The sequence below is a fragment of the Jatropha curcas genome, chromosome 10 (assembly GCF_041381405.1).
Source record: "Jatropha curcas cultivar XTBG-Jc1 chromosome 10, XTBG_Jcur_1.0, whole genome shotgun sequence".
Lineage (NCBI taxonomy): Eukaryota > Viridiplantae > Streptophyta > Magnoliopsida > Malpighiales > Euphorbiaceae > Jatropha > Jatropha curcas.
In genome coordinates this window covers 6,181,769-6,207,474 of record NC_143160.1, presented here as the reverse complement: position 1 = coordinate 6,207,474, position 25,706 = coordinate 6,181,769, and the positions used below count along the sequence as shown (strand labels likewise).

At 29.4% G+C, this 25,706-nt stretch overlaps 2 protein-coding genes across 3 annotated transcripts; both read right to left on the bottom strand.

Moving 5' to 3' along the window:
• Positions 1 to 8: 8 nt before the first annotated feature.
• On the bottom strand, positions 9 to 5,792 carry LOC105640763 (mini zinc finger protein 2). 2 transcript variants are annotated; one of them, XM_037638646.2, is made up of 2 exons: positions 5,249 to 5,792; positions 9 to 180 (listed from the first exon to the last, which is right to left on the bottom strand). In XM_037638646.2, the coding sequence occupies exons 1-2, from the start codon at positions 5,514 to 5,516 to the stop codon at positions 161 to 163; spliced, it is 288 nt and encodes a 95-aa protein (XP_037494574.1). In that variant the 5' UTR covers positions 5,517 to 5,792; the 3' UTR covers positions 9 to 160. The 2 variants fall into 2 exon arrangements, with proteins under 2 accessions (XP_037494574.1, XP_037494575.1); XM_037638647.2 differs by lacking the exon at positions 9 to 180 and adding an exon at positions 1,618 to 5,061.
• A 13,214-nt stretch (positions 5,793 to 19,006) lies between these two features.
• Positions 19,007 to 21,032, bottom strand: LOC105640537 (myb-related protein 306). Its single transcript, XM_012224878.4, has 3 exons — positions 20,681 to 21,032; positions 20,268 to 20,397; positions 19,007 to 20,039 (listed from the first exon to the last, which is right to left on the bottom strand). Exons 1-3 carry the CDS (start codon positions 20,811 to 20,813, stop codon positions 19,298 to 19,300), a joined length of 1,005 nt encoding a protein of 334 aa, XP_012080268.1. The 5' UTR covers positions 20,814 to 21,032; the 3' UTR covers positions 19,007 to 19,297.
• Positions 21,033 to 25,706: the final 4,674 nt, after the last annotated feature.

The following is a 25,706-nucleotide window of genomic DNA, read 5'->3' as shown; positions in this document are numbered from 1 at the left end:
TAAATCTCATTAAAAGCAATAAATTGCCATTTTCCAAGTTGTACAAAAATAGTGATCCACAATTCACAAGTACAATTCCAAAGAGTCGTGCCTTGGATATTGTTCACTTCTACTACATAGGTCCCCTCCGTTCTTTCCCTATAGCCATGTGATTGCACTGCTACAATTCTCCAAGGACCCCTGTCAGACCGGCAAAATTACTCAAATTAATTTCTTTAAATAAAAAAAGACTAAAAAAAGATTATATACTCCCTAAAAACATTATTAATAATTTTTTTAAAAAAAGAATGAAAAATAATTAGAAGGGTAAATGGGAAAATGTACAGAGGAAACTGATAGCATTGCTGCCAATGGTAACATGGGGAGGTAGTTAAGTGCGTAGGACACCCCCCAAATTGCAGGCAAGTGAGGCAAATATCGACCAAAAGAATCTTTATTCTACTTTCATTGCCTACAACATATCACAACCCAAAACCCTTTGATCATTTGACCCACATGATTATCAATTGCGAGAGGGTGAGGTGGCAAGATCATAGAGGACAAGATGCTAAAGTTGATGTAGAGTAGATAAGGTCATATATATATAGATGTGTATAATTGAAAGAGAGAGAGAGAAGTATGCCATGTGCAGGCATATGAGGGGAAACAACAAATCACGTGCATTACCCATAAAAAAATGGACTAAAAACGACAGCAAAGCTCAGACTGCGCTGGAATACCATCCCATCCTGTCCATAATATGTTTAACTCCAAAAATTCATTTGGTATGGCTGACTTGTAATACCCACTATAATTGTGTTTTTGTATATTGGGATTAGTACGGATTATAATTGATATTGTACCCAATAGTTTGATAATCCGTAATGAACTCTAATATATTTTAGACTAGTGTTAAATGACACAACATGTGTCTGGCTCAATTACAATCTATATTTATCCATTTACTTATTGCCCATTTTTGAATCTGGACGACATGTCGAGTAAAAACTCGGATACCCACCACCAACACTATTATCATTCGTGTTGAACACATTTAAAAAGCCCTACGTGAATACTCTTGTTGATCCATGAACAGTTCTAGTGAGGTCCGAGTCATCGTGATTGAAATATGAGTCACTCATTACCGACGGCCAAATTGGAAGAGGGACTAATGGGCAATGGATTAAGGAGGAGGAACCGAAAGTATTGGAGCAATTGGAGGGATAAATGATTGGACTATTGGGGGATTACTGGAGGGAGTTGTTAAATTAAGGTTTAATTATTGGTTGATGATTCTTCTAGTAAAGTTGTCACGGATAATTGGAAATTTTAACTATTTTGATAAGAATTAAGAGAAGTTTTAGGTGGTTCAACATTAGTATGAGAGCTCGGCGAATTGAAAGTTTGAAGAGTTGTGGATAAGGATTAAGATGCATCGTAAAGAAAACGCCTCTAATTATGTTACATTATCATTCTATTATGTTCCATTATATTATGCTTTTTATTAATTCGAGATTGTAAACATACTTGTATAATGCAATTGGAAATAGGCGATGACCTAATAACTTTCATTTTCATTTTCATATGCTTCTTCGTGTGGTATTAATAGTAAATTTTGGAAAAGAAGGGATTACTAATAGTTTAAAAAACCTTGACATTTTTATAGTACCAAACAAATTAACATATTACATTATGAGACAAACATTGATTATAATTAACATATCCCGTCAGTTAGGAGTTGTGTCCTCCCTTTATAAAGGGTAATTGACGAGTCAGCAATTTGAAAAAAAAAAAAAAAATTCACGTTTGCTGTATGATGTGTCAGATTATTGTAATACATGACCAGAATGCTTTAACCAAGTCATTGAGCATAGAGGTGAAATTCTAATACAATAAGATAATATTTAATTTAGTAGTTGCTTGTACTTATTTGGCAATGCAAATCTCACCATAAACGCCCTTGGATCTGAAGAAAAAAACCAAAATATAGACATACAGAGAGATCTAAAGAACGTTTATTTGGTAATGCAAATCTCTCGTATGAACACATTTTGGTTATGCACGACAAATATATAAAACACAGTTAAATCAGGTCTTCATGTAATGAAGCTAGTCACATATTATTCGTTCCAGGTATTAAATAATAACAAAAAGTATAAATTCATATCGTATCACTTTCAATTTTACTTTAATGTTTTGAACACTTGAATATATAAAATTGTATATACTAAACACTTCAATCTGACAAAAATTTTTTAATAAAGTATTCAAATTTATAAAATTAGATCAATTAGACATTTATTGGATTACTAAAAAATGTAAAAATTGTTGTTAAAAAATTATAACTTATAACTACTGGTCTTTAATGTTGTATTTATGTCGAATGCATAAAATTTTTACAAGAAAAAAAAATGGCACCCCAAATGCATTAATCATGTTCAGTGCATACAAAGATAGTTACTAAAAAATAAAACTACGGAAGGGGTTCTATTAATTATTGCAGAGAGTGCAGGTATACAGTATTGGTGCATATGGTATGGGCCTCATTATGGATTTGGGGGATGGTCCTAAACCTAATCCAACCCTCAAATTTTGGGGCACCCCACACAGTAGGGGTAATTATAAGCCTAAGTATATGCAAATTAGCAATGAACAATGAACAAAGTTTGTGGCTAAGGGAAGAGCATAAAAGGTGGCCTTGTCTAGCCATTGTTTCTTTGAGTAATAGTAATAACTTAAAATATTCAATCTTTTATATTTAATCTCTCGCAAGGAACTTTTTTTTTTTTTTCTTCTGAAAACTTTCTCGCAAGGAACATAGATATATTATTCTTATGGTGTTTTACATACTGGAAGGTCCCTACAAGACATCAATGTAAGAACAGGTTGGCCACCAGCACCAAATATTATATAGCATGATGGTTTTTTGTGATATGAATATAAAATCAATGACTAGATAGCCTTAGCTTGAAGATAATATGCATATATAACATGATTCAGATTGCCCTCTAAAGTTAGAAGAGATAGGATACTGGATGACTTAAACAAGATTCGAGCATAGGATTTGGAATTTAAAACAAGAACATCACAATAATGTTCTTTGACTTTGAAAATAAAGAAAAGAAAACTATCTATCTTTATGCCATGTTTAAAAAGAAAGATTATGATTAAGAATAGAGTAAATTAAGAAAAGTGTAGACCCTTAATTATAAAATACTTCGATTTAATAAATTTAAATATAACACTTCGTTGTTGGAATATAATATTTATAATTCTGACAGATAGGATTAAAGAAATTATCGAGACATTATATATTTATGCGAAAAAATAAAAAAACTCACATGCTTACAATAGTTTCCTGTCTTCTAAATGGTTTATTAAAATATCTAACTAATCCTTGAAATCCATTCTCTTCTACTAACTTTATATCCTATAAGAAAAACATATAATCTTTGTTCTTTTCTTCTTCACTTGGGCTTCAAAAGAAATTAATTTAAAGCCAGTATCACTACAATTGAAATTCAATAACCAGTTTAGGCATTGACACCAATACTCTAAACACGTGCTATTTAAATAGTGAAAGATCTCACAAACACAAAAAGGGAGTTATACAAAAAAAGATTAAAACTTTGATAGTACATAAACAGTTGAGCTTGTCAATCCCATCCTATCATGCTTGTCAATGTTTGTGTCATTTCTATATTTCTTATCATACGGTGCTCTTGTAATGATAATATGGTTGGCATAACTCATTGGGGGCAACGTACCCTTATCTTTAAAGTTTAAACAACCCACTTCCATTGTACATAGCACTCAATTTAAAGATCTATATTTATTTCTTTCTTTGTTTATAATATGCCTACCTTAATATGCTAAATATATAAATGCAAAGTACAAACAATTCTTCAATTATATGTTTTCCTTCTAAAGATTTTAGACACATAAAATAGCAATATGCATACTGTACTTTTCTTGAACATTGACAAGGCAATATTGAAAGAAATTTTCAAGAAACATCCAAAGGAAAAGATACAAAAGCATGCACTGTTTCCACTAACCAACTCATTTATTATTATTTTAATTTTTGTTATCTTGTTTATTGTTCTTTGTTCTTTTCTAATGAGCTCCACCACCAAGAAGAGAGGAGGGTCACTTCCTCAGATTATAAATTCTGTTGTCTAAAGCTTTATCTCACTTTTAAATTAACTATTGAAGAGATTTGTATATCATGGTGATAACATGATTGAGTGTATGTGGGCCTTTGCAAATTATTTTATTCCAGATACTATATGATTGTAAACAAGGATAAACAATATTTTGATTAAACCATCTTTATGGGGAAATTCTGGGCTGGCTGTTTGGTCACCCAGAAATCATGGCGTAGAAAGAAAGAAAATGCTTAACAAATAAAAAAATCTACTTATAATTAATATGCCTTATTTTATTGTTATAACTAGCTATGAAATTAGAAAAAATCTCCTTCTTTCCCCTTCCTTTTCTCCAAGAAACCAAACCGGAGGGACTTAATTAGAAGCTATATGTATAAAATACGAAGAACTAATTATTAAGGGAACTATATATTCTTGTATACTAATCATCATAAATGTTTATATGCATATATGCTGTTTTAAAAATCAACTTCCATTCCCATATATGTTGATAAATGGGATGAAAACCAACTCTTCAAAGTACCTCATGGTTCAATTTCAAAGGGAGAATCATAACTATTAGTGAAAGCCTAGGTTATTGAATTAGAGGAATTAAATAAACCAAGTACCAACTTTTCAGTGATTTATATATATATGCCATTAGATTCTGAGATTCAAATAGCTAGCTTTATAGTAATTTATTTCCTGTGCAGCTTCTATGGGATAATCCCTCATTTCCCTTCTCATAATTATGAAAGGACAATTATTATTATCCTGTCTTCTCCAAGCCCTTTGTCATCAACAGAAATTTGGCAAAGATGATAAATTAATAAAATTACTAAAGAAAGGAATGAAACCCTCAATTTTGTTGAAGGAGTAATTAATTGCATCACTTGAAGTTTGAGATATAATACAAATTAAGAGAACACAGTTGCTTGAAGAATTTGTGTTGCCCCCATTTGAAGATCCACAACAGTAACAAACAATCAGTCATCAAATTCATATCATATAATATAAAAATTCTTCATTCAATCAATCTACATGTGTTGTGATTCTTTTTCTTTTTTTCTTAAAAAAAAAAAAAATTTATCGACGACTAGAATTAGGTGGAGAATACTCACAAACAACTTCAGTTTCCACTTCTCTTCTGTGGAAGTTCCTATGGCAACCACAAGCAGCGCACATAAGAGCAGTATTAGTTCCTTCTTCTCCACTTGCCATGAATTCCCGGCAACCATCAACGGCATAACCTCCAATATTCGCCGCATGATTCTTCTGGCACTCTCCATATCTAACAGTTCTCACTATCGAAGAAGAAGTAGTAGAAACTCTTCCTCCTGAACCACTACAACTATCTCTTTTCACTACAACTTGGCGTTTCTTCATCATATATTCAAAACCCTAATTAGCAATCTTTTTAAAGGATGTTAATAGAAATGGGTTTCGTTTAGTCATTCAAGAAAGGAAATGAAAGCAAGCTTTTGGGACTGGTGGATTAATTAGGCTATAGAAGACTTTTTTCATTATTTTTTTGAAAAAAAAAAAAAAAAAAAAAGCTGTGAGACTTTGTGTGTGTGTATTGATGACTTAACCCTAACCCTAGCATGTGTATTTATAAGGGGTTTAGTGCTTGCCCACTAGAAATATAATAGAAAAGAATTGCCACTACCAGCCTTGTTTTACCATTACTTTCATGTCTTTTGGTTATCTAGAGAGGGCAAAGATTCACCCTCCATTTTATCATTTCAGCGAATCACGGTTCGCCACGTAGCAAAATTGGTGTGGCAAACCAAAAGAAGCAAATGAAATGAAAAAGAATCTTAACAAGATATTAATTTCATCACCCAACTTCTTGTGCAATTTTGAACTTCTTTATATTTTCTGAAAAAATAAATTAAATTGTACGTGGATGAATCTGAATAACGCAAAATGGAGGAGAATTGGAGATTATTCTTTGTCCTTACATCAATCTTTAAAAAAAAAAAAAAAAAAAAAAAAGGACAGAGAGATAGAGAGAGAAAAAACCCTAGCTAGAATGATCATTGGAAATGATATTTCAACTGCCTCCGAAGACATTTTCTGCGATTGAACGTGCCTCAAATATATTTTTGCTCCGTGGATGAAAATGGTGACTAAATTGCAAAGTCTCATAAAAAATGTGCGGGTCCAAATTGATGCTGAAAAGGCAGGTTTGATGTGGCCCTCTTGCTACTGTGACAACAACCCTTGTCTAATTACCTAAGATTCTAATAATTAGGACCATCGTCCACCTTCTATCCATGAAACTACCAATTCTTCTATATATTATCAATAAACGTACAATCATATATTTATAATAACTTTCAGAACTTCAACATCGTTCAAGATGCCTTTCAGCTTCTGTAGTTTAGCAATTAGGACACCTCTTAATCCTAACTTCCCATATACCTATATATTCAATAATGAAGAAGGAACTTCTTTAATTAATTTGTAAATTGCCATTTTCCTATTCTTGATGCAGGTTTTTATAATGTAAAGAAATGCATGAAACTTTTCAATTAAGCCATGAGGTAAAATGACAATTGAAAAAGAATGCTCTCAATCAAAATCATGTGCACTATTTTAGACCTCAAGAAACTAAAGTTATGAGGGACATAGACACGTGTGGTTGTCAATGAGGAACAGAAGCTATTGGATAGTTATCAATTACATATATAAATAATATTATCACAACATATAGGCAGTGGTTTCTTTTTCTTTATATTAATTAATTTATTATTATAAAGATGGAGAAGTTATATAATTATTCATAGTTGGTATTATTATGTGCTCGAGCCCTGTGAAAGTGGCGTATTGAATAGCAATAGTAAATTAGAATGTTGGGGATAGTCAACTGAAGGTATTATATGAATTCAGATACATAGCAATCATCTTTTAATTTCTTGTCAAATGGTAGTTGCTTTGCCGCACTTAGATTATACTCGTCAAAATCGGGTTCATGACTCATTAGTAGAACAAACTAATAAAAATATAAATTTTTTAAAAATTACTTTTTTTTTTTCATTGATTTAATTCGTGAATAGAGTTGTAAACCCAATCTAAATAAATAATCTCGCGTGATATTTAAATTGGGAGACTCTCAAAAGTCTTAATCATGGCAGTCCAATGTTTTTCCTTTCTTCTTTGCTATGAAGATTACAACTAAATTATTATAAATCGAATTTTGTAAATATTTATAATAAATAATATAATGTAGGAATAGAGGAACATATGAGTAGACAAGAAAATTCTTATTAAATAATAATAACTAAAAAAAAAAAAAGTTGTTTGATTTTTCTTTCCCCCGTAATAATATAAAGAAAATATTTGCTTACGCTACAGACTCATGTACCAAATACATGTAAGTTGAACTCATAACACATATATCTAACAGATTTTTTTATTATAAAAATTAGAGTTTTAGAAATTCAATGCGAAGCCAGTGAAATTTGTTTATTTTTTAACAATTTATTTTTATTCAATAATTTTTGTGTATTTTATGTATGATTGAAATTATTAACTCATTCTATAGATGAAATTGTAAGTTGTAATAGTTATTAACCTCAAGGATTACTTGAATTAACTTGCAAATATACTTTCTATAAGCCAAATTATAAAGAAGAATCCTATGGTGGCAATATAAATAATTTATTTTAATCAAATATGAGTTAGTATAATTAATTAATATAATAAAAAGAACTAAGTCATGACATCATTATCATCCATATCAATTTAAAGAAACTGCCCCACACACTATAAAGAGTGGTGTCTTAATTCAATGATTTAGCTAGCAATTGAAAATGTATTGTCCTAGAAATGCTTAATCAGGCAATCAATTAATTAAAAAAAAAAAAGAAAAAAAAATTAATATGGTCGCGTCTTAGGGTATATTCGACAATAACTGTTAAGTAGTTTTTAGCATTTTAATATTTTTTTATAATTTTCGATAATATAATTTTTTTTAGAGGTTAATTTACAGTTTTATAAAAAATAACTAGTTTAACGTTTAACTTTTAGCGTTTTATGAAAAGCTACTAAAAGAAGCTATTAGTTATCAAATCAGTTAATTTTACGGAATATACCTTAATATAACTTTATAAAAAAATGAAAATCATAAAAAACCCAAGAACTGTGATAAAGATATTGCAATTTGACGGAGATTTGAAAAATGAAATTGTAATTTAGGATTTGTAAAGGGATTATGATGAGACCCTTTGCCCCTCACCTACCGTACCAAAGATGTTAGTCCCACAGTACCATTACCTATGGAGGCTATATATTTGCCCCCAAAATCATCTTGAACCAATATCGTGAAAGTTGACTATTGTTCAAGCAAAAACCCTAGACTTGATTGATGCAATTTAATCAGTCTGCTGTGTTCGGTTCAAAATTGAAAATCGAATTTTGGTTTTTCTAAACCATATTTGATTGGATTATGTATAAATCCATTCAACGTAATTCGATTTATACCGGTGCAATTTATTTTTTTAGTTTGTTGACTAATTTGAACTTATTTTCTAAATTAAATCAAATCAAAAATCGAAATTATTTAAAATAATAAACTAAATTGAATTGACTGATCCGAATGATCAAACCAAAAATTTAATTAAATTAGTTCAATCTAATTTTTCGGTTGAAACCATTGAATGCTCAGCCCTAAAACTTACTCTATCGATGTCTTACAATATAGACTACTAAAAACTTTTCAAATATCTATAATTAAACCGGCCTAACCTAGCTCAACACCAACATTTGATTGCACATAAATTGGCTGGTGCAAGGATTCAACATAGAGGTCCGATGCTATAAATATGTACACAAAAAGAGCAATATAATTCTATTGATTGATAACAAAAATTTATACTAGTTGCATGTTCTTTTGATTTATTATCGTCAGAAGTCGTGTTTGTTGAATAATTTTAAGTTTTATTTTTTTTTTCTCTAATTAGATGTTATTTGATTGATATTTTTTCTTCTTATAAGAACGTAACAGTTATATAACTTATAATGTTATTCAAGAATTTTTTATATATATATTTTTTTATTTTGTCTTCAAAATTTTATAATAAATTTAAGTATTAACTTCTTTTCCTTGAGCCTAAAGTTCTGTTGTCAGTAAACTAGCATCATTTATTGGTGAAAATATGACAAAAATTTATTTAAATATGATCTATGAACTCACACGTGGATGAAACCAAATATAATAGATATTTTTTAAAAATTATTCTTATTTTTTTTCTTTCGAGAATGATTATAAAACCATCATTTAAAAAAATTCATAACTCGTATCCATTTTAGCAATCTACGGAGATAAAGGGGTTAGTCTAAAAGAGTTTGTATTGCAGAGGATTAAACTCATGACATGAGTCATTGTAATCAACCCCGCAAGTGCTATGTGCCTTTAAACTGCCCCATTCGAATTGCCCAATTATCATCTACTTAAGCCTAAATGGAATTTTTTAAATAATTTATTTTCCGTTTATAAAAATCTGATTACCAACTCTTTAACTCGCAACAATTCCTAAATGTAGCCAATAATTGAATGTTGGGTTTCAATTTTCATATTTTAACCTTTAAAAAATAAAATTTGAGAGAGAAAGAGAAGGTGATATGGAAGCTGCAATAATAAGCTGAAATGGAATTATATGATGAGCCAATTGCCTCCAACAAAAAGAATATCCAATCAAATGTTTGATTCAAGAAAAAGAAGGGAACCAACATATTGGGTTGTCCAACCTCTTCACTAAACTGCATATCAATCAATAATGTGAAGGGCTCACCATTAGAACTTGCCCATGCCCTTTAATTTCCCCTCACCCTCTCCACTCCATGCAACTCCATTTTTTTATTGCAAATTGTAAACCCACTTCTTTATTCTTTTCCTATTATTTGGCATATATATATATATATATATATATATATATATATATATATATATATATATATATATATAAATCCAATGTCACTATTATTTATTCAATCATCAATTATTTATATAGTAGAACAGAAAATCTAAAATTTAAATACTCTCTTCATCACTTTTTCATATAATATCACTAAATGATCACATAAAATGTAAATCGAATTTCCTATTCAAATTATATTAACTAATTTTTTTTTTATATGAAAATAGAAATGATCTATTTTGATGTTACGAATAATGTATTAATTTGCTTTTTAAATGAACCAGAAAAAACCCTCTTCTTTATATCCCTGAAAAAAAGTAATAAATTCTTATTTCAATTTTTATTTTTTATTATTATTTTGAAGAAAATGTGAAAAGAAAAGAAAATCAAAGTGTGGGCAGAAAAGCATCTGTCTTTAATAAATTGGGTGTGTAAAGGCCCAAAATCCCATCAATCAATCCATATGGTATGACAAAATTATGTCCTTTAGCTTTAGGAACGAAACAAGTTTAGTTCTTTTGATGGGCTCAGATTTTGGGCTGTGGGCCCAGTTTCTAGATTTCCCCTAAAAAGTTTTCCACCATTCTGAGAGGACCATACACCCACCCCACTAATCATTATCTTTTTACTTTTGTTTTATCTTTTGTGGGCCCTCTTCTTCAGGGTGGATCTGGGCCCCTTATCGACATAGAACTTAACCCATCATAAGTGAGGTCCACACTTCGCCCTTGGTAAATTTTTAACTTCCAATCTCAAGGGGAAAGGCTGCTTACCTACATCTAAATTGAAAATCTACCCCATTATATTTTTAGAAAATATCTCGCTTTCAAAAATTTTTTTCAAACAACTCGTTTTTTTTATTTAATATTTCAAATTTGTTCCCATCCTAGACTAAAATTCTCGACCTCAATCCAATAGAACTTAATATAATGGTAGATTTGTGAAACAAAAAGTGATAAGCAGATTGAAAAATTGTAAAGAAAATGCATAGAACCACCCAAATTCTAATCACATGAGGTGGGACAATGTAATTTGTGCCATTAGACCCTGGAAGGTAGGGTGTCCTTCAGTTGAGATTGAAATATAAAAGCTATGTGGGTTCCTGATGTTGAATCCAATCTGGCAGGAAATAAGTTCACTTAATATTCCAAAACGCAACCCATTTCCATCTTTCTTGCTGTCGTTTTCATTTCTTTCTTTCCAATGCATGCACTTAAGTTGCCAAACTATCATTATCAAAAGAACACGAATGATGTTTTCTTTTTATTCTGTTTTTGACAAAAACGGGTGAGAATATTTTAACCTTGTTTAAGGATGGCCCAATGTTTTGGTCTTTGGGGGATTATGTAACTGTCTTGGCCCATGCATGTGGACTCAGCCCAAGTGAAATACAGCACATGCATGCATCATGCATGTGTGTGTGCGTATTAGACCACTCATCAACCAAAAACACTATTACATCTACTTATTATTATTGATTATAAAAAGGTTTTTTTGTGGCCACCTCACCTGGTTTTGTTTTTCTTCTCCTAATCTTTCTTTTTCCTCCTCCCTGTCTCCCACCTTGTCTTTCTACTGAATTTTCCCTTTTCTTTGCCTGATTTTATTTATATAAGATTTTCTCTTTGCCCTTTTCCCAAATTCTCTTCTTTCTACAATATAGAATACCCTAGTTGTCAAGGAATTGAAAATCTAATAATATCCTAAATGGGCTTAGCCCATTCTTCAAACCATTAACCGTACCCTGTTGGGCTACCTTATTGAGTCCAATATCATAAAATATTGTAAGAATGGGTACTGTGCTATGAGTCCTATGACTCCTCTTTTCCCCCTCCTCTCTTCTGCAACATTTTTTTTTTTACGCAGTGTTACACTATCTTTATTATTTAATTATTTGGTGTGTAGAGTTTATACTAGTATTTAAAATTTAAGCGAGTATATTATAAAATATTTCCCCTTTAATATTTCACAAAACACTAGTAAAATAGTTAACGGTTACTAAAACTATAAGACCAAACTTCATTGGCTAATTATAGCAATTCTTTGATTTTTAACCTTTTTAAATAATATATACTCTGCATAAAATGCTACATAAAATGTTCAAATTATTAAATGTTCCTTCTCGTAAAAGGATTGTGGGCATGAATCTGTAATTTCCAAAATGCATATTTTTTTCAACTATTTTTTTTTTTATTTTTCGACTTTTTTTTTTGGACCGTTCAATAATAATCAAGAAAACAAAAACTAAGAACCAAGTTTGATAATGATATCTTGACATGTGAGATTTACTGGAGTCCAAACCCTTTAATGTCCATTATCTATTATGCCATGCCAGTGTAGGAATATTAACCTGCAATAATATAAGGGTCGCTTACTATATGAAACTAATATATATGATTAATTATTTTATTTCAATTTTAGACTAGTGATTTATTGAAATTAAATATTATTACAACCTCTTTATATTACTATAGAAGATTTAAAGATTGAAAAGTAATGGTCTATGCTTGTCGTTGTAGGCTTTTTTTTGGCTCCTGTTTATATATTTATTATTAAATTGTATATTATCTTTTGGCCCCTCCTCATATACATATTAAGAAATTTTCTTTTTAAAAGGTATTTCTTTTTTCTTTATCTCGAATTAGTGTTTTCTTTTCAACTATTTTTAATTAAATTGCTATGTAGTAAATATTATATTAAATTCACGTTTTCCATATGATAAAGAATAGAACAGTTGTTATGTATAATTATTAAATTCACTTTCTTGCATGATAAATAAAAAATAATTTATACAATTTTGTATACCCTTGTCTGACCGCAAAGCTTCAAACCCTAACTCATTTTCCATTTAGGTACCTGCAATTCAACTTTATTAGGTAAATGGAGTTTGGTTATCAATAGACCAATCACACTTGTTCATATTATATATATATATATATATATATATATATATATATATATATATATATATATAATCCCAAATTTAAATGCATCTTTTCTTTTCCTTTCTTGGTGGGAAATTCACCTATACTTTACCACGTGTTATTTTTCTTTTGCTTGTTATTCTTAGTCACGTCATATTAAGAAATAATTAACATACAACAGACTGTATTTTCAAGTGAATTTTATCTGTAAGGTCAAACGATCAAAATTATTAGAATTCACCGTGTTGAAAAAGACTTCTTTAATTGAATATTATAATTCTATAGGGTGATTCGTAGGAGAATTGAATTACCTTCCATAAATGATATGGATCAACCATCACTCAACCATGGAGCTCAAGGGAGCAAGGAGAACAACATGGGAGATCCATTAGTGTTTCCTAGTGGGCCAATTACAAGAAGTCAAGCAAAGAGATATGGGGCAGCCATATCCTTATATGTTCAAGCCCAAATTACACAAGAACTTCATGATGTGGCATTTAACAAGTGTTGTGTGGAACTTGAAGGCACACCTAGGCTTCTTACAATGTTGGAGACATGTGCTGTTGGTGTAGCACACCCTAGCCATGCTAATATGTAAGGGATGTGGGCTTGGACGTGTCCTTATCCCTTGTTGCATGTTTTGGTCTAATTAATATGTAATATGGGCTCATAGTGTTTATTTAAGTTGTTTTGGGTTGGTTTTATGATGCATGCAATCTGCCCAATATTAAGTTGTTTGTTTTGGGCTGGAAATGACTTTATTTTGTGTTTTAGAGTTAAGCCCATGTGTTTTGGCCCTAGGGCAGCCTAGTTAGATGCTCTTCTTTAGGGTTATGTTTGTTTAAGGCATATAAATAGCCTCCTTAAGATGTAAAACGGGATTTTTTGGCATAAATTGAATCTAAGGCAGAATTGTTCATGCTCTTGCATGTTCTTCTTAATTAGAGTGATTGTGAGAATTTGCTATCCTCTAATTGCATCAGGAATTAAGGTAAACTTATCAATTCGTTTGTGGCGTTTATCTTGTTCTTTGCTCGATTATTGGTGTTACCGTTTCATTATAAACGTGGGGTGCCATAGAGCGTTTTAATCTCGATTATTGGTGTTTCCGTTTCATTATAAACGTGGGGTGCCATAGAGGCGAACTTACATCTCATTCCTTTGATTCCCGATCCCGGTTCCTTATCAATAAACATATCATTGAAAACATTATATGAATAATAGAATTGGGAGGTATCACATGGGAAGTCCAATTCTTTCTTTAATATGGAGTATAATTCCGACAATGGCTATTAATAATAAAAATTGCCAGGTATAATTAAGGCAAGGTTGGGACGAATTAAGGAGCTTGATTTGGCTTAATTAAGGTGTGTATATATATATATATATATATATATATATATATATATATTGTGTGATGTATCAATCAAATGAAGTCACCAAAATATCAATTTTAGGTTGTAATAACAGGGGCATGCTTAAATTGCACATGGCTTGTTTCTAGCATGTTTAGAGATGATAATTGTTCATTTAACCAAAAAGAGAACTATAATTAAGATGGTATGATCCATGTGAATAATAACAAGAAAGCTTAGAATTTTTTAAAAAATGATAATTTATATATATAAACTAATTAATTGATGAAGAAGAATTATATTAGTAGCTAGCTGTTTGCCATTTCTGAGAAAAAGGAACATGGGTTCCATCCCATGACCCTTTTGTAAGAAGCCAGCTTAATATTGCTACCCACTACTCTTCCATGCATATGCTCTTAAATGATGTATGAAAGGAAAGCTTCCTTCCTTTGATAGACTCCGTGACTTTCTTCCCTCTTGAAAAAAAAATTCAAAGAAAAAAAAAAAAATCTCTAAGTAAAACTAAATATCTCTATAGCTGGAAACGAGTAAAGTCGCTTACAAATTGCTGAGATTGCAAACGTGGGTTTGGTTTTTCAAGCTCAAGTGTATATATCAAATCAAACTTGAGCTTAATAAAATTTTGATTTGGCTCGCTCAGTTGAGTTTCACTCATTTGCAACTTTACATCTAATTGATATCTTAATATTAACTATAATTTGCCATAATCTTAAGATCCTGATGATATAAGTGTTATAAAATCTTTTAGATATTATTTTATATATATAAAAAGAATCAATTAATATTTTGTTTGACGGACAAATTGAAAAGAAAAGCAGTGTCATTAGCCTGCCATGTCGTGATGATATTTATGGGGGTGTTTCTGTGTTAATGAGTGACCTTACAGATTAGGTTAGACATGCAGAAACGTATTGTTAAAAGTCCAACTTGTAGAAAGGGGCAAAAGTCAAACTCAACAAATTGCTTCGTTTAATTATAAACCACACCCATTTTACACATTCCCAATGCAAAAGCTTCATTCCAATTCCTGGCTGTAAATTTCCTTTTTTTTTTTTTTTTTTTTTTTTTTTTTTTGTATTTTTCAGGAGTAATAGTGCTGATAAGGGACAGTTAATTAATAGTGTAAAGATGAAAGATTTTGTCAAAATACACCTTCAAGGAATCATGTGATTTTGTTTTTGCTTCATCTAAATATAGGTAAATTTAGGTTGGAGTTTAAAGATTTTGGAATCATATTACTTTTTTTTCTTTTAAATTTTCCCTATTTCTTTTTAAATTCCTTTTATGTTAATTTATGGTGTGAAAAATTAGGGAAAAGACAAATAAATCGATATGAGAACATCAATATCATACAAGGCGGCTGCAATAAGTGCAATTACTGAGTTTAACAAAGTCTAGTTACATATTCAAGGTTGATACAAACAGATAGGGATGGCAATTTTTACTTGACCTATTATATCTGATTTGATTCCACTCAACTCCATTTGATAGATTTAAGTACGTAGTGAATAAATAAATTTGAAATGCATATGAATAGTATTTTTATTATCTGTGTTGGATTCATGTCAAGTTTTAATTCAAAAATTCGGATGCCCGTCATGCATTACCCGTTTAATTAATATTTTAAATTTTTTTAAATAATTATATATATATATATATATATATATATATATATATATATATATATATATTTATATATATATATATATACCTTTATAATTTTTATATTTTTATTTTTAAAAATAAACAATATTTTTAATATTAAATGCATAAATCAGATGTGGATATTAAATTGATAACCATAATCGGCTCGGGTTCGAGTAACAGAAGTGAATTTTAAATTAACTTATAATTGAGTCAGAATTTGAGTAATGCATTTAAGTGGACAACAGATCAGTTGCCAATCTTATAAATAGATAGGACAATTTTCACAAGCACCTCATCAAGTTAGAGAAATTTTTAAGTAGATTCAGTCTACCACGTCGTTTATAGACTCGTTCAATTCTTGTTAATTCTTTCACGTTTCCCGTTTGTTTATTCTTGTTAATTCTTTTACGTTTTTTGTTTGGAGAAAAAAAAAAGCAAGCTACTTCCGTTTGCTTATTCTTATTAATTCTTTCACGTTTTTTGTTAAAAAAAAAAAAAAAAAAAAAAAGCAAACTACTGATATGATTTTATTCCATTGAGTGAGTCTATAAATGACACGGTAAACTGAATCTATAAATGACACAGTAGATTGAGTCTACTTAAAAATTTCTACTGATCTACGTACAGATGATAATTATCTAAAGCATTGAGTTGTTAGATTTGGTACTAAGCATTGAAGGAGAAGTGCTACTCTTCTAGAAACTGATGGCACGATCTTTGAAATTTTGTTTGCAACTATTAGAAGAGATTTTTTCCACAAGTAATGTGGACTTAAAGAGTTATCCTCCATTATAGGTTGCAGGAGGACTTGAGAGTACAGTCAGCACTTGACACTATTCTAAATTTTGAAACAGTGAAAATTTATTTATGAGAATTTCTCTTGAACTTAATCTTTGACAATAATGTTTTATAATTCACTCCTTTAAATTTTACACACTATTATAAAAATTACCTACTAAATAATATAAAAAATAATTTGCCAAATGCAGTCTAAGCAAAACACCAAATAGATAATTATGGCACTTTACATCTTAAAGTATGAAAATATTAATTATAACAACATATTTTTTTAAATAATCTATAAATTAAAAGCAACTCAGATGATATTTATACTGTATTTCGTAATAACTTTTACCATTTTGACTGATGACATAACTTTTTAAAAAAAATTGATGATTTTTTCAAATAACAATCAATTTTTCGCTAAGCTTATATAAAATAAATATATATACATCCAAAACAAATAATTATTTCCTCTCGTGAAAATTAAAAATAAGGGTATATATGTACATATATGAACATAGGGATCGACTTGGTATGAAAATGAAAATTAAGAGTATTATATGAGCAGTGCCTATGAGATTCAAAGGCAATTAAAGCAAAAATGCTGAATCCACCTAATGCATTTATTGTAAAATCAGAAACGTTCCATGTCGATAAATTAAATATAATTTCTTCTTGTGTCTTCTTCCTAATACATAAGCAAATGATCTTCTCTTATGAATAGCATCTAATAATTATAAATTTTGAATTTGAAAATAATAATAATAAGAGCCAAAAAAGCAAAAAAAGAATATCTCTTTATGGATATTAATATAATTTATATTTAAAACAAAGCTACTAATATATCTTTTTAATACTAATTACATGTATTTTAAAATGTTATAAATGAATTTACTTCTTATTTAATTTTGGTCATATCTACAATATATCATATTTTTTAGTTTGAGTTGCCACAAAAAAATTTTCCTTAAGATATGGGGTAAATTTATGCATTTATACTCTGTTTGTTTCCGTAAAATAACTTGCAGAAAAATAATTTGCTGAAAAGTATTTTCCACGTAAAACATTTTTCTTGAAAAAAATTTTCCAAATGATTTATTTTCCGTTGTTTGGTTGTAATATTAAACATTAATTAAAAATATTAAAATTTTTATCTCATAACACTATAAAAAATATTAATAATAATAAAAATTTTACAATTTAAAAATTTTATAGTTAGATATAAGAAGAATGAAAAAAAAAAAGTAAATTATGAAAGATGTCTGGTAGTATATGGTGACAGATGGAAGTGACTATAATGATTAATAAATTAAAAAAAATATGGATTTTTAAGATTTGTCAATGTTTGAAAAATATTTTACTCTGTCGAAAATAGAAAGTTATTTTCCTTAAAAAATGACTTAATTTTCATTTAACCAGAAAAATATTTTCTATTGACTTATTTTTCTGAACGTCCCAAATAATGAAAAGTATAAAAAATATTTTCCTACAACTTATTTTATGGAAACAAACGAAGCCTTAAACATTAAATATATACAAGTGCAACATATGTGTTAAAGAGATTGGTAGCTAAATATTAAATTTTAGTTCAATCCATACCATTAATTAACATTCATGCATAAAGTACATCTTGTAGTAGGTTCAATAAGAAATCAACTCAGGCTAATCTAGCTTCCCTGCCGACAATTCAATTATCTTAGAGTTTAATTGGCAGCTGAACCCTAAATTTCCATTGCCTCCAAAAAGAACATAAGCACATAGAAAAGATTTAATCACAGCATACTACCATACATGTTAAGAAATCAACTCAGGCCTAAATCTATGATCGCTTCTCTTTGATTTATTTCTATATATATATTTTTTAAGTTTTTTCCCTTAATTTTTTCAGGTTAAATTTGGGTGTACCAGAAGGTTTGTCGGCTTCGATAAAATAAGTTTTCTTAAATTGAATTTGCTCATGAAAAAAAAAAAAGAAAAGAAAGTGGTGGAGGCATAGATCATTCTCGCAACTCTTAGGCCTCAATTAGTTTCTTAATAAACAAAAAAAATTGAGTAATTCTTCTAACTGAGATTGCGAGTTTGAATTTAAATTTGAACTTAGATAACAAAAAATTAAAGAACAATTAATTATAAGAGCCAATTCATTAAAATAATTAAAACCCTAATACTAGATGTAAATAAGGACTAAAATTTTGCATATAATGCAGCTATTAAAGTTCTGACACTTAGAAGAAAAAATATATATTATTCATCTTATATATATACATATAATAATAGTGTCGAGTACATAGCATTTTCATATAGATATGCACTTTCTAATTTACAATTTTGTTTCTTCCAGTAAAGAGGGTGTTACATCTTAGTAATTTCCTGCTTAATTACTCTAGTCTAGAAACAAATTTTTTACCAGAAGATGAAGACCTAGCTACACTCAAAACACCAAAAAGAAAAAGAAACAACTAATTAAGCAACACTAGATGACACGATGATTAATTAATTAATTAAGCAGTTATTCATCAAAACAACCCGATTTCACTATCCACTAATGACATGTTAATTAGGTCATCATGACCCTGAGCAGCACCTTCATCAAACAGCCATTTCTCAAGCAAAGAAAGAGGAACTCGATTATTATTGTTATTATTATCATCATCATCGATATTAATACTCTCCATGTTTATTGGCTTGCTTTCATCTTGGATGAAGCTTGTTTCCGGTGTCAGATTGGCATTCTCATCCATGGATTGCGACCCATCTGACGAATTGGAAGAGTTGAAACTGAAAAGCGAGTCAAAACCCTGATGGTGGTGATGATGATTTGGGGTAGTAGTTTCTTCCGTGCTAGAACTTGAATTCGCCCTCACGGCTGTGGAATTAGAATTTGTTTGAGCTGGTTTTGGAGAATTTTTCATCCAGTTTTCAAGCAATCTTGCTATGTTTTCAGCACTTGAAGCGTAAGTAGTTGGAGGAGCAGCAGCAGCAGCAGCAGCAGCATTAATAGAAGGCTTTGAGTCATTACAAGGAAAAGAGGTTGATTTGTCAAGAGATAAAGCTTCGCAAAGTGCTTGTTTTGCCAAACGAATATCTGTTTGAAGCCGTCTTTCCCACTGTCCTTTTGGCTGTTGAGAAGAAGATGAGAATCCTTCATGATTTTGACCATCTTGAAGCTTTTTCAGCTTCTTTTTCAAATGGGTGTTCCAATAATTTTTTATATCATTATCTGTTCTTTGTGGAAGATAAGATGCTATGGCTGCCCATCTGTATCAATAAAAAAAAAAAAAAAATTAATTAGTTTAGAGTAATCCACAACTTTTCTTCTAAACCTGGAATTCTTAAAAATAGGAAAGAAACTGTCAAAACTTAAATTTATTTTGATTTTCATATAAATAATAAACAATTTCTTCCTTTTACATTTTAAGTTTTAATTAAAAGAAAAGAGTCATCTGAATTTAAACTGGAAAATCTAGTGTGTGCATATAATATTACCTATTTCCAAGAAGAGCCTGGAGATGAATAATCATTTTCTCTTCATGGTCGGTGAAGTTACCACGCTTAATACCCGGCCGGAGATAATTAGTCCATCGGAGCCGGCAGCTCTTGCTGCATCTAAGCAAACCTGAAAAAACCCATAAGAGAAACTGTAAATCATGACCAGAGAGAGGAGAACATTTGTTGGACAGTGTATAAATCTAACCCAAAATTTAGGGCACAGGAAGAGATAAAATAATAAAAAAATGAAGCCAAGTTGATGACAACAGTAGTAAAGTTGCAGAGGATAATAAATACACAACTTAAAGATCAACCAACCTCCAACCAAACAAAAACTTAAAAAAGAAAAGGCTAATAAATTCTATACAAAGAATGATAAAAGAGAAATATAAAAGTTTAATAAAAGCTACCTGTTTTTGTAGGAACCGATCTCCAATTTCCAGGTCCATGTTCTTGTATGTAAGAAACCAAGATGATATCTTCTTCTGGTGTCCATGGCCCTTTCTTTACACCTACTTTATCACAGCAAGGTGGTCTCCCCATATCCTCTCTTTCTCTCTCTAGATTTCAAGATTTATCAACAAGACTAGTCTTGGAGTCTTTGTAGGTGTTTATCTATCTAATCTCTTTCTTTTGTTTTCTTGCTTTCTTTCTTTCTTGTTTGAAATCTCCAGAGACAAGCGTCCAAAGCAAGTGTTTAGGTTGTGTATATATACACATAAATAAATGGAGAGGAGGTGTTTACGCTGACCAAAGAGAGGAAAAAAGGATTTGCTCGCTGCATAGAGTCAAAATGGCCAGCAATGTGCATTTACTCCTTTCTTGCAAAAAGTCAGCTATGAATCTCTCTCTCTGTGCACTTCACAATACCGTGTGGCATTCATTATGAGCGTAGTGGAGGTGGCACCGAAAAGAACAAAAATAATAAAACCCTAATTTAATTTACTCTCTTAAATGCAAAACAGTAATAATAATTAACTAGGTTTGGAATACTCCTAGGTTCAGAGCAAATTAGCATCCTAACCTTTCATTTTATGGAAAATTCTACTAGTTTTAATATTCACAAATCATTCACAATTAAAGAAAAAATCTATATATTTAAAAAAAAAAAAAAATCAATAGTGTTCATATTACAGTCATTAAGGCTAAACATTAAGAGACGGGCTCATATTTAGTAAACTAATTAATAGAAACATTTCCTTCATGTTTTTGTACTTTAATTTCTGAAAATGGATGTTTATGTTTTAAAGCATTCTTCCATTATAATAACGTTCCTATATATGAATGATCTTATCGGCCGTTAAATTTAAAATTACATTCATTCTAATTCTAATGTAATTTTTAACTTAATGGACTTAAAAGTTTTCCTTATGTAAGATTTGATTTTATAATACACAAATACTATATTTTAAATTCAATACTTTTACGTTCGAATAAAATAATTGAGGTAATAAATTCATTTTTTTTCTAAACAAAAGATAATTTTAATTATAATATTTTTAAATAAAAATTTAAGTTTTTTAAAGAGTAATTAACTATTGAGCAAATATAATTTCAGAATTTTCAAGCAAGAATCTAGCATTTGTAAGGCCTTAAAAATGGAAAAGGTTGCTTTCAAGGAACGGGAACACTTACTCCTCGTGATATGTGCATGACCATGACGTGAAAAAAGTTTTGCATTGCTAATTTATTAGAATCAAAATCAACTAGCTAGGGTTTGCATAGTCAAAATTCGCATGTCCATCCATTTGCAGGGAAAGTATATAACTAACTAAAAAGTCAAAATAGGGAAAGGGAAGTATGCCCATCCGATGGATGTGCTTCTGAGATCCAGGATGATGATCGCGAAGAAGTTAATAGTAATAATAGGCTTATAAATATTTACTAATCTACAATTCAGTACCTTCCAAGCATCATCAGCCCTTAGTTAGGGGGAAAAAAAAACATAATTACATAATAAATCTTGCAAATATCTTATATTGAATGTCAACAAATAGCAGTCATTTTATATTAGTATTTTTCTTTTTTGCATTAATATGCATCGCTTTAAGAATATGGAGAAGTAATTGATGAAAATTTTTTCTAGTTTTACTCTTATTTAATTTTATAAATATAATAACTATTTCTACAAGTCTTTATATTCGTTGACCATTCTTAAATGTGAGATAAATGACAATTTAATTAAATTGATGAACATTTAGTTATAATTTAAAAATCAATTGCTTTCTTAATCATAATAAAATCTTAAACGATAGATATTTATAGACGGAGAAAGTAATGTTAATCATGTATATAATTATAGATTAGCTAATAAAGACCATATTACTCTTCTGTTCTATTAAATTTGGCAGTTTTTTAATTTTTTTTTTCCGTTTGGATAACACTTTTTAAAAAAATTAAAGTAGAATCAATTATTTTATTGCAACTTTACTCTTATCTAGATATTAATACTAAACTTTGATTCGATTAATTGAACATTACTTAAAGGGTAATTTAATGAATTGTTTTTATTTTTTATAGAATTGAGGTGATTCAATCTTTTTTTAATTTTATTAAAATTCAAATACGGTCAAATTAAACAAAATAGATGGAGTTTTTTTTTTTTTTTTTTTTGAAGTTAAATAGATGGAGTAATTAATATTCCCTCTGTCCCAAAATATAAATCGTTTTTGGGTGATTAGTTGTCCCAAAATATAAGTCATTTTGAGTATTTTAAAGAGTAATAAATGATATTTTTTTTAATGTTACTATTTTTTAGATTAGTTACAATAAATACTTTCATAAATAACTATTAGTTTTAAATTATCCTTCGGAATTAATTATTTTCTTAATCTTTATGTAACAACCTTAAACGATTTATATTTTAGGGCAGAGGGAATAAATAATTGCGTCAATCTCATTCAAGTGTCAATTTAGAAAAAGTTGTTTTTGTCCCATTTTCATATGTCATGTTAGAAAACTAAAAAAGTAATTAATTATTATTTTTCAATTTTACCCTTGTTTCTTGAAATTTCATTGAGAAATTATTAATTATTTGAAATTTATAACAAAAGTTTATAACTTTTTTCAGAAATAAGATTATTTAAAAATTTTCTTGATCTTTTGTGAAATTAGACTCTCCATGTGACAATGATCGTAACTAGTTCATTGCTCCGTCCTTTACATTGAACTTTTCAATTTTTTTAACTTTTTTTATTTAGATGATATTTTCAGAAAATAAAAAAAATATTAATTATTTTATTTCAAATTTATTTTTCTTTACAAAATTTTGCAAAAATTTAATTTAGGTAAATGAGCGCTAATTAAAGAAAGAATAATTTAGTCAATTGTTATTATTTTCTTTCTTTTTACAATTAAAATGATCATGTACAAAGTGAAAAATTGTCGAACTTAACAAAAGTATTAATCAATGCTAAAACTATAGCTTTAATAGTTTCCCTCCATTCACTTTATTAATTTAATTAAATTACCATTTTATATAAGATTAGTTTTAGAAAAATGTATACAATAATGTAATAGAAATAAGGATAAAAATTGAAAAAACAAGAATTTATTGTAGTAAATTGTTTCTTAATAGTAATTAAAATATAATGATGCAAAATTGCAAATGGTCAACTCTTTTAAGAGCGTAGCAACACAAATTTCAAATTCCAATGACTTTGATTTCAATTATACATATATATGCATCAATTAATTCCCATAGCTTGTAATGCTACGTGGCTTCAATTTTAAATAAATGCCCATATTTTCCACTTTAACTAGGAAGGGTCGGCAGTTCAAGTTATGGGCAGCGTTTCATTTCTCGTGGCTTCTATATAAACTAGCTACTACCATTCACACCTCAAAAAAAAAAAAAAAGATTTAAGCCTAATTCCATGTAAATTTCTAGAATTTAAATGGAAAATATAAATATTCATAAATTAGATTTAAGTGACGGCCTGATCTAAAAATTGGCTCTAAATTGCCTACTTGTTTTGATGTTCAATCATAATCCAAAATGGTTTATTTGAATAGAGAGCATTAGTTTCATATCATCCTTACTTTAGAGTGCTCTAATAGCATTTATAATGGCCTAGTAGATGCTGGGTGTGCAAACTTACCTATCAAACCAAATCGAAAATTGAACCGACTCGATTCAATTTGATTTAATCAGCTAAATAAAGAGAGGTTCGGTTGTTGGTTTATTCAGTTTGTTATATTTCAGCTCGAATCAGTTTCATAAAAATCTATCTGTTGGATTTAAAATCAAACTGAAATAGTAAAACCGGTCAAATTAACCTACCAAAACTAATTTGATTTTATTCATTTAATTTAGAAGACAATTTCGATTCAGTTCGGTCTATAAAACACTTTAGTTTGTATTTTTTTTTTTTTATCTCAATTTGGTTCGGTTTGAATTGAATCGACTATTTACTTAACCTTACTAGCATACTAATGGATATTATGCCTTACTATGAGCAAAGTCAAGCCTTACTCTAGTGAATTCAAGTTCAGCTCGAAAAATGTGACAAGTCGAGATCGAGCTAGTAATATATCAAATAAAGTCGCATTATTTTAATATAGATTTAATTGATATACAATACTAAACAAATGTCGGACTATTCATAAACGACTTGTTTCATTTATCGCCCTAACCTCACGTAAAGCTAAATTACATAATAACTTGTAATTCTAGATAACCATTTTTATTTTCTATCCAAACACATGATAGCTCAAATTTCCGTTCATTGGTCAGGCTTAAACCTAAAGTTGCACTCCAATTAGAAATAATTGTAATTCTGAGTAATTACATTAATGTGCATAGTTAATTTGTTTTCTCGAAAGTACCTAATTGTAGAGTATTTGACAAAGCTAATAGAGTATGGTTCTTTTTCTCTTTCCCTTTTTGAAGGTTACGTGTTCAATTTCTTCATCTATTTGTGAAAAACACAAAGCCTAATGAAAAATAAAACCTTGTCGTTTTGTGGAGAATGAAATCCAAAACTTCAACTCCATGTTATGAAACGTTTTATAGAAATTTTGTCGTGTTATGAAACGTTTCCGCCAATTATTGCGTTGACCCTACACGTTACTGTTTTCGATGGGGCGGCGGGACTGGGGGGACTTGGGGGAGCCCGACCCCTCAAACTCCAGATTTTTTTTTCTTCACTTTGATCCCCTGACTTCTAAAAAATTTATTTTGACCCCCAAATTCTTTTTTTTTTCTTTTAATAAATACTCTCATTGCCTACTCAAATTGACCTTTTCTCATATAATGTTGTCATCCCATTAATTATATATACATATTGTATATAATGCTTTGCTCTCCCAGCCAATGAGAAGTATTATAAAATATTTAATAATAAAACCATCGCACCTTCATCTATTATCAAATTAATTAATTTATGAAAATTCCAAAATCTCTTTTTTCTAGAATTTTTTTTACATTTAATTTTT

Bases quoted from the DNA above. Each gene is read 5' to 3' on its own strand.
- LOC105640763 (XM_037638646.2), bottom strand. From the start codon at position 5,516: ATGATGAAGAAACGCCAAGTTGTAGTGAAAAGAGATAGTTGTAGTGGT. The intron at 181-5,248 runs GTGAGTATTCTC...CCGGTCTGACAG, and splicing joins AGTGGAAACTGAAGTTGTTT to GGGTCCTTGGAGAATTGTAG.
- LOC105640537 (XM_012224878.4), bottom strand. From the start codon at position 20,813: ATGGGGAGACCACCTTGCTGTGATAAAGTAGGTGTAAAGAAAGGGCCA. The intron at 20,398-20,680 runs GTAGCTTTTATT...GGGTTTTTTCAG, and splicing joins ATCGGTTCCTACAAAAACAG to GTTTGCTTAGATGCAGCAAG. The intron at 20,040-20,267 runs GTAATATTATAT...TTATTGATACAG, and splicing joins CAGGCTCTTCTTGGAAATAG to ATGGGCAGCCATAGCATCTT.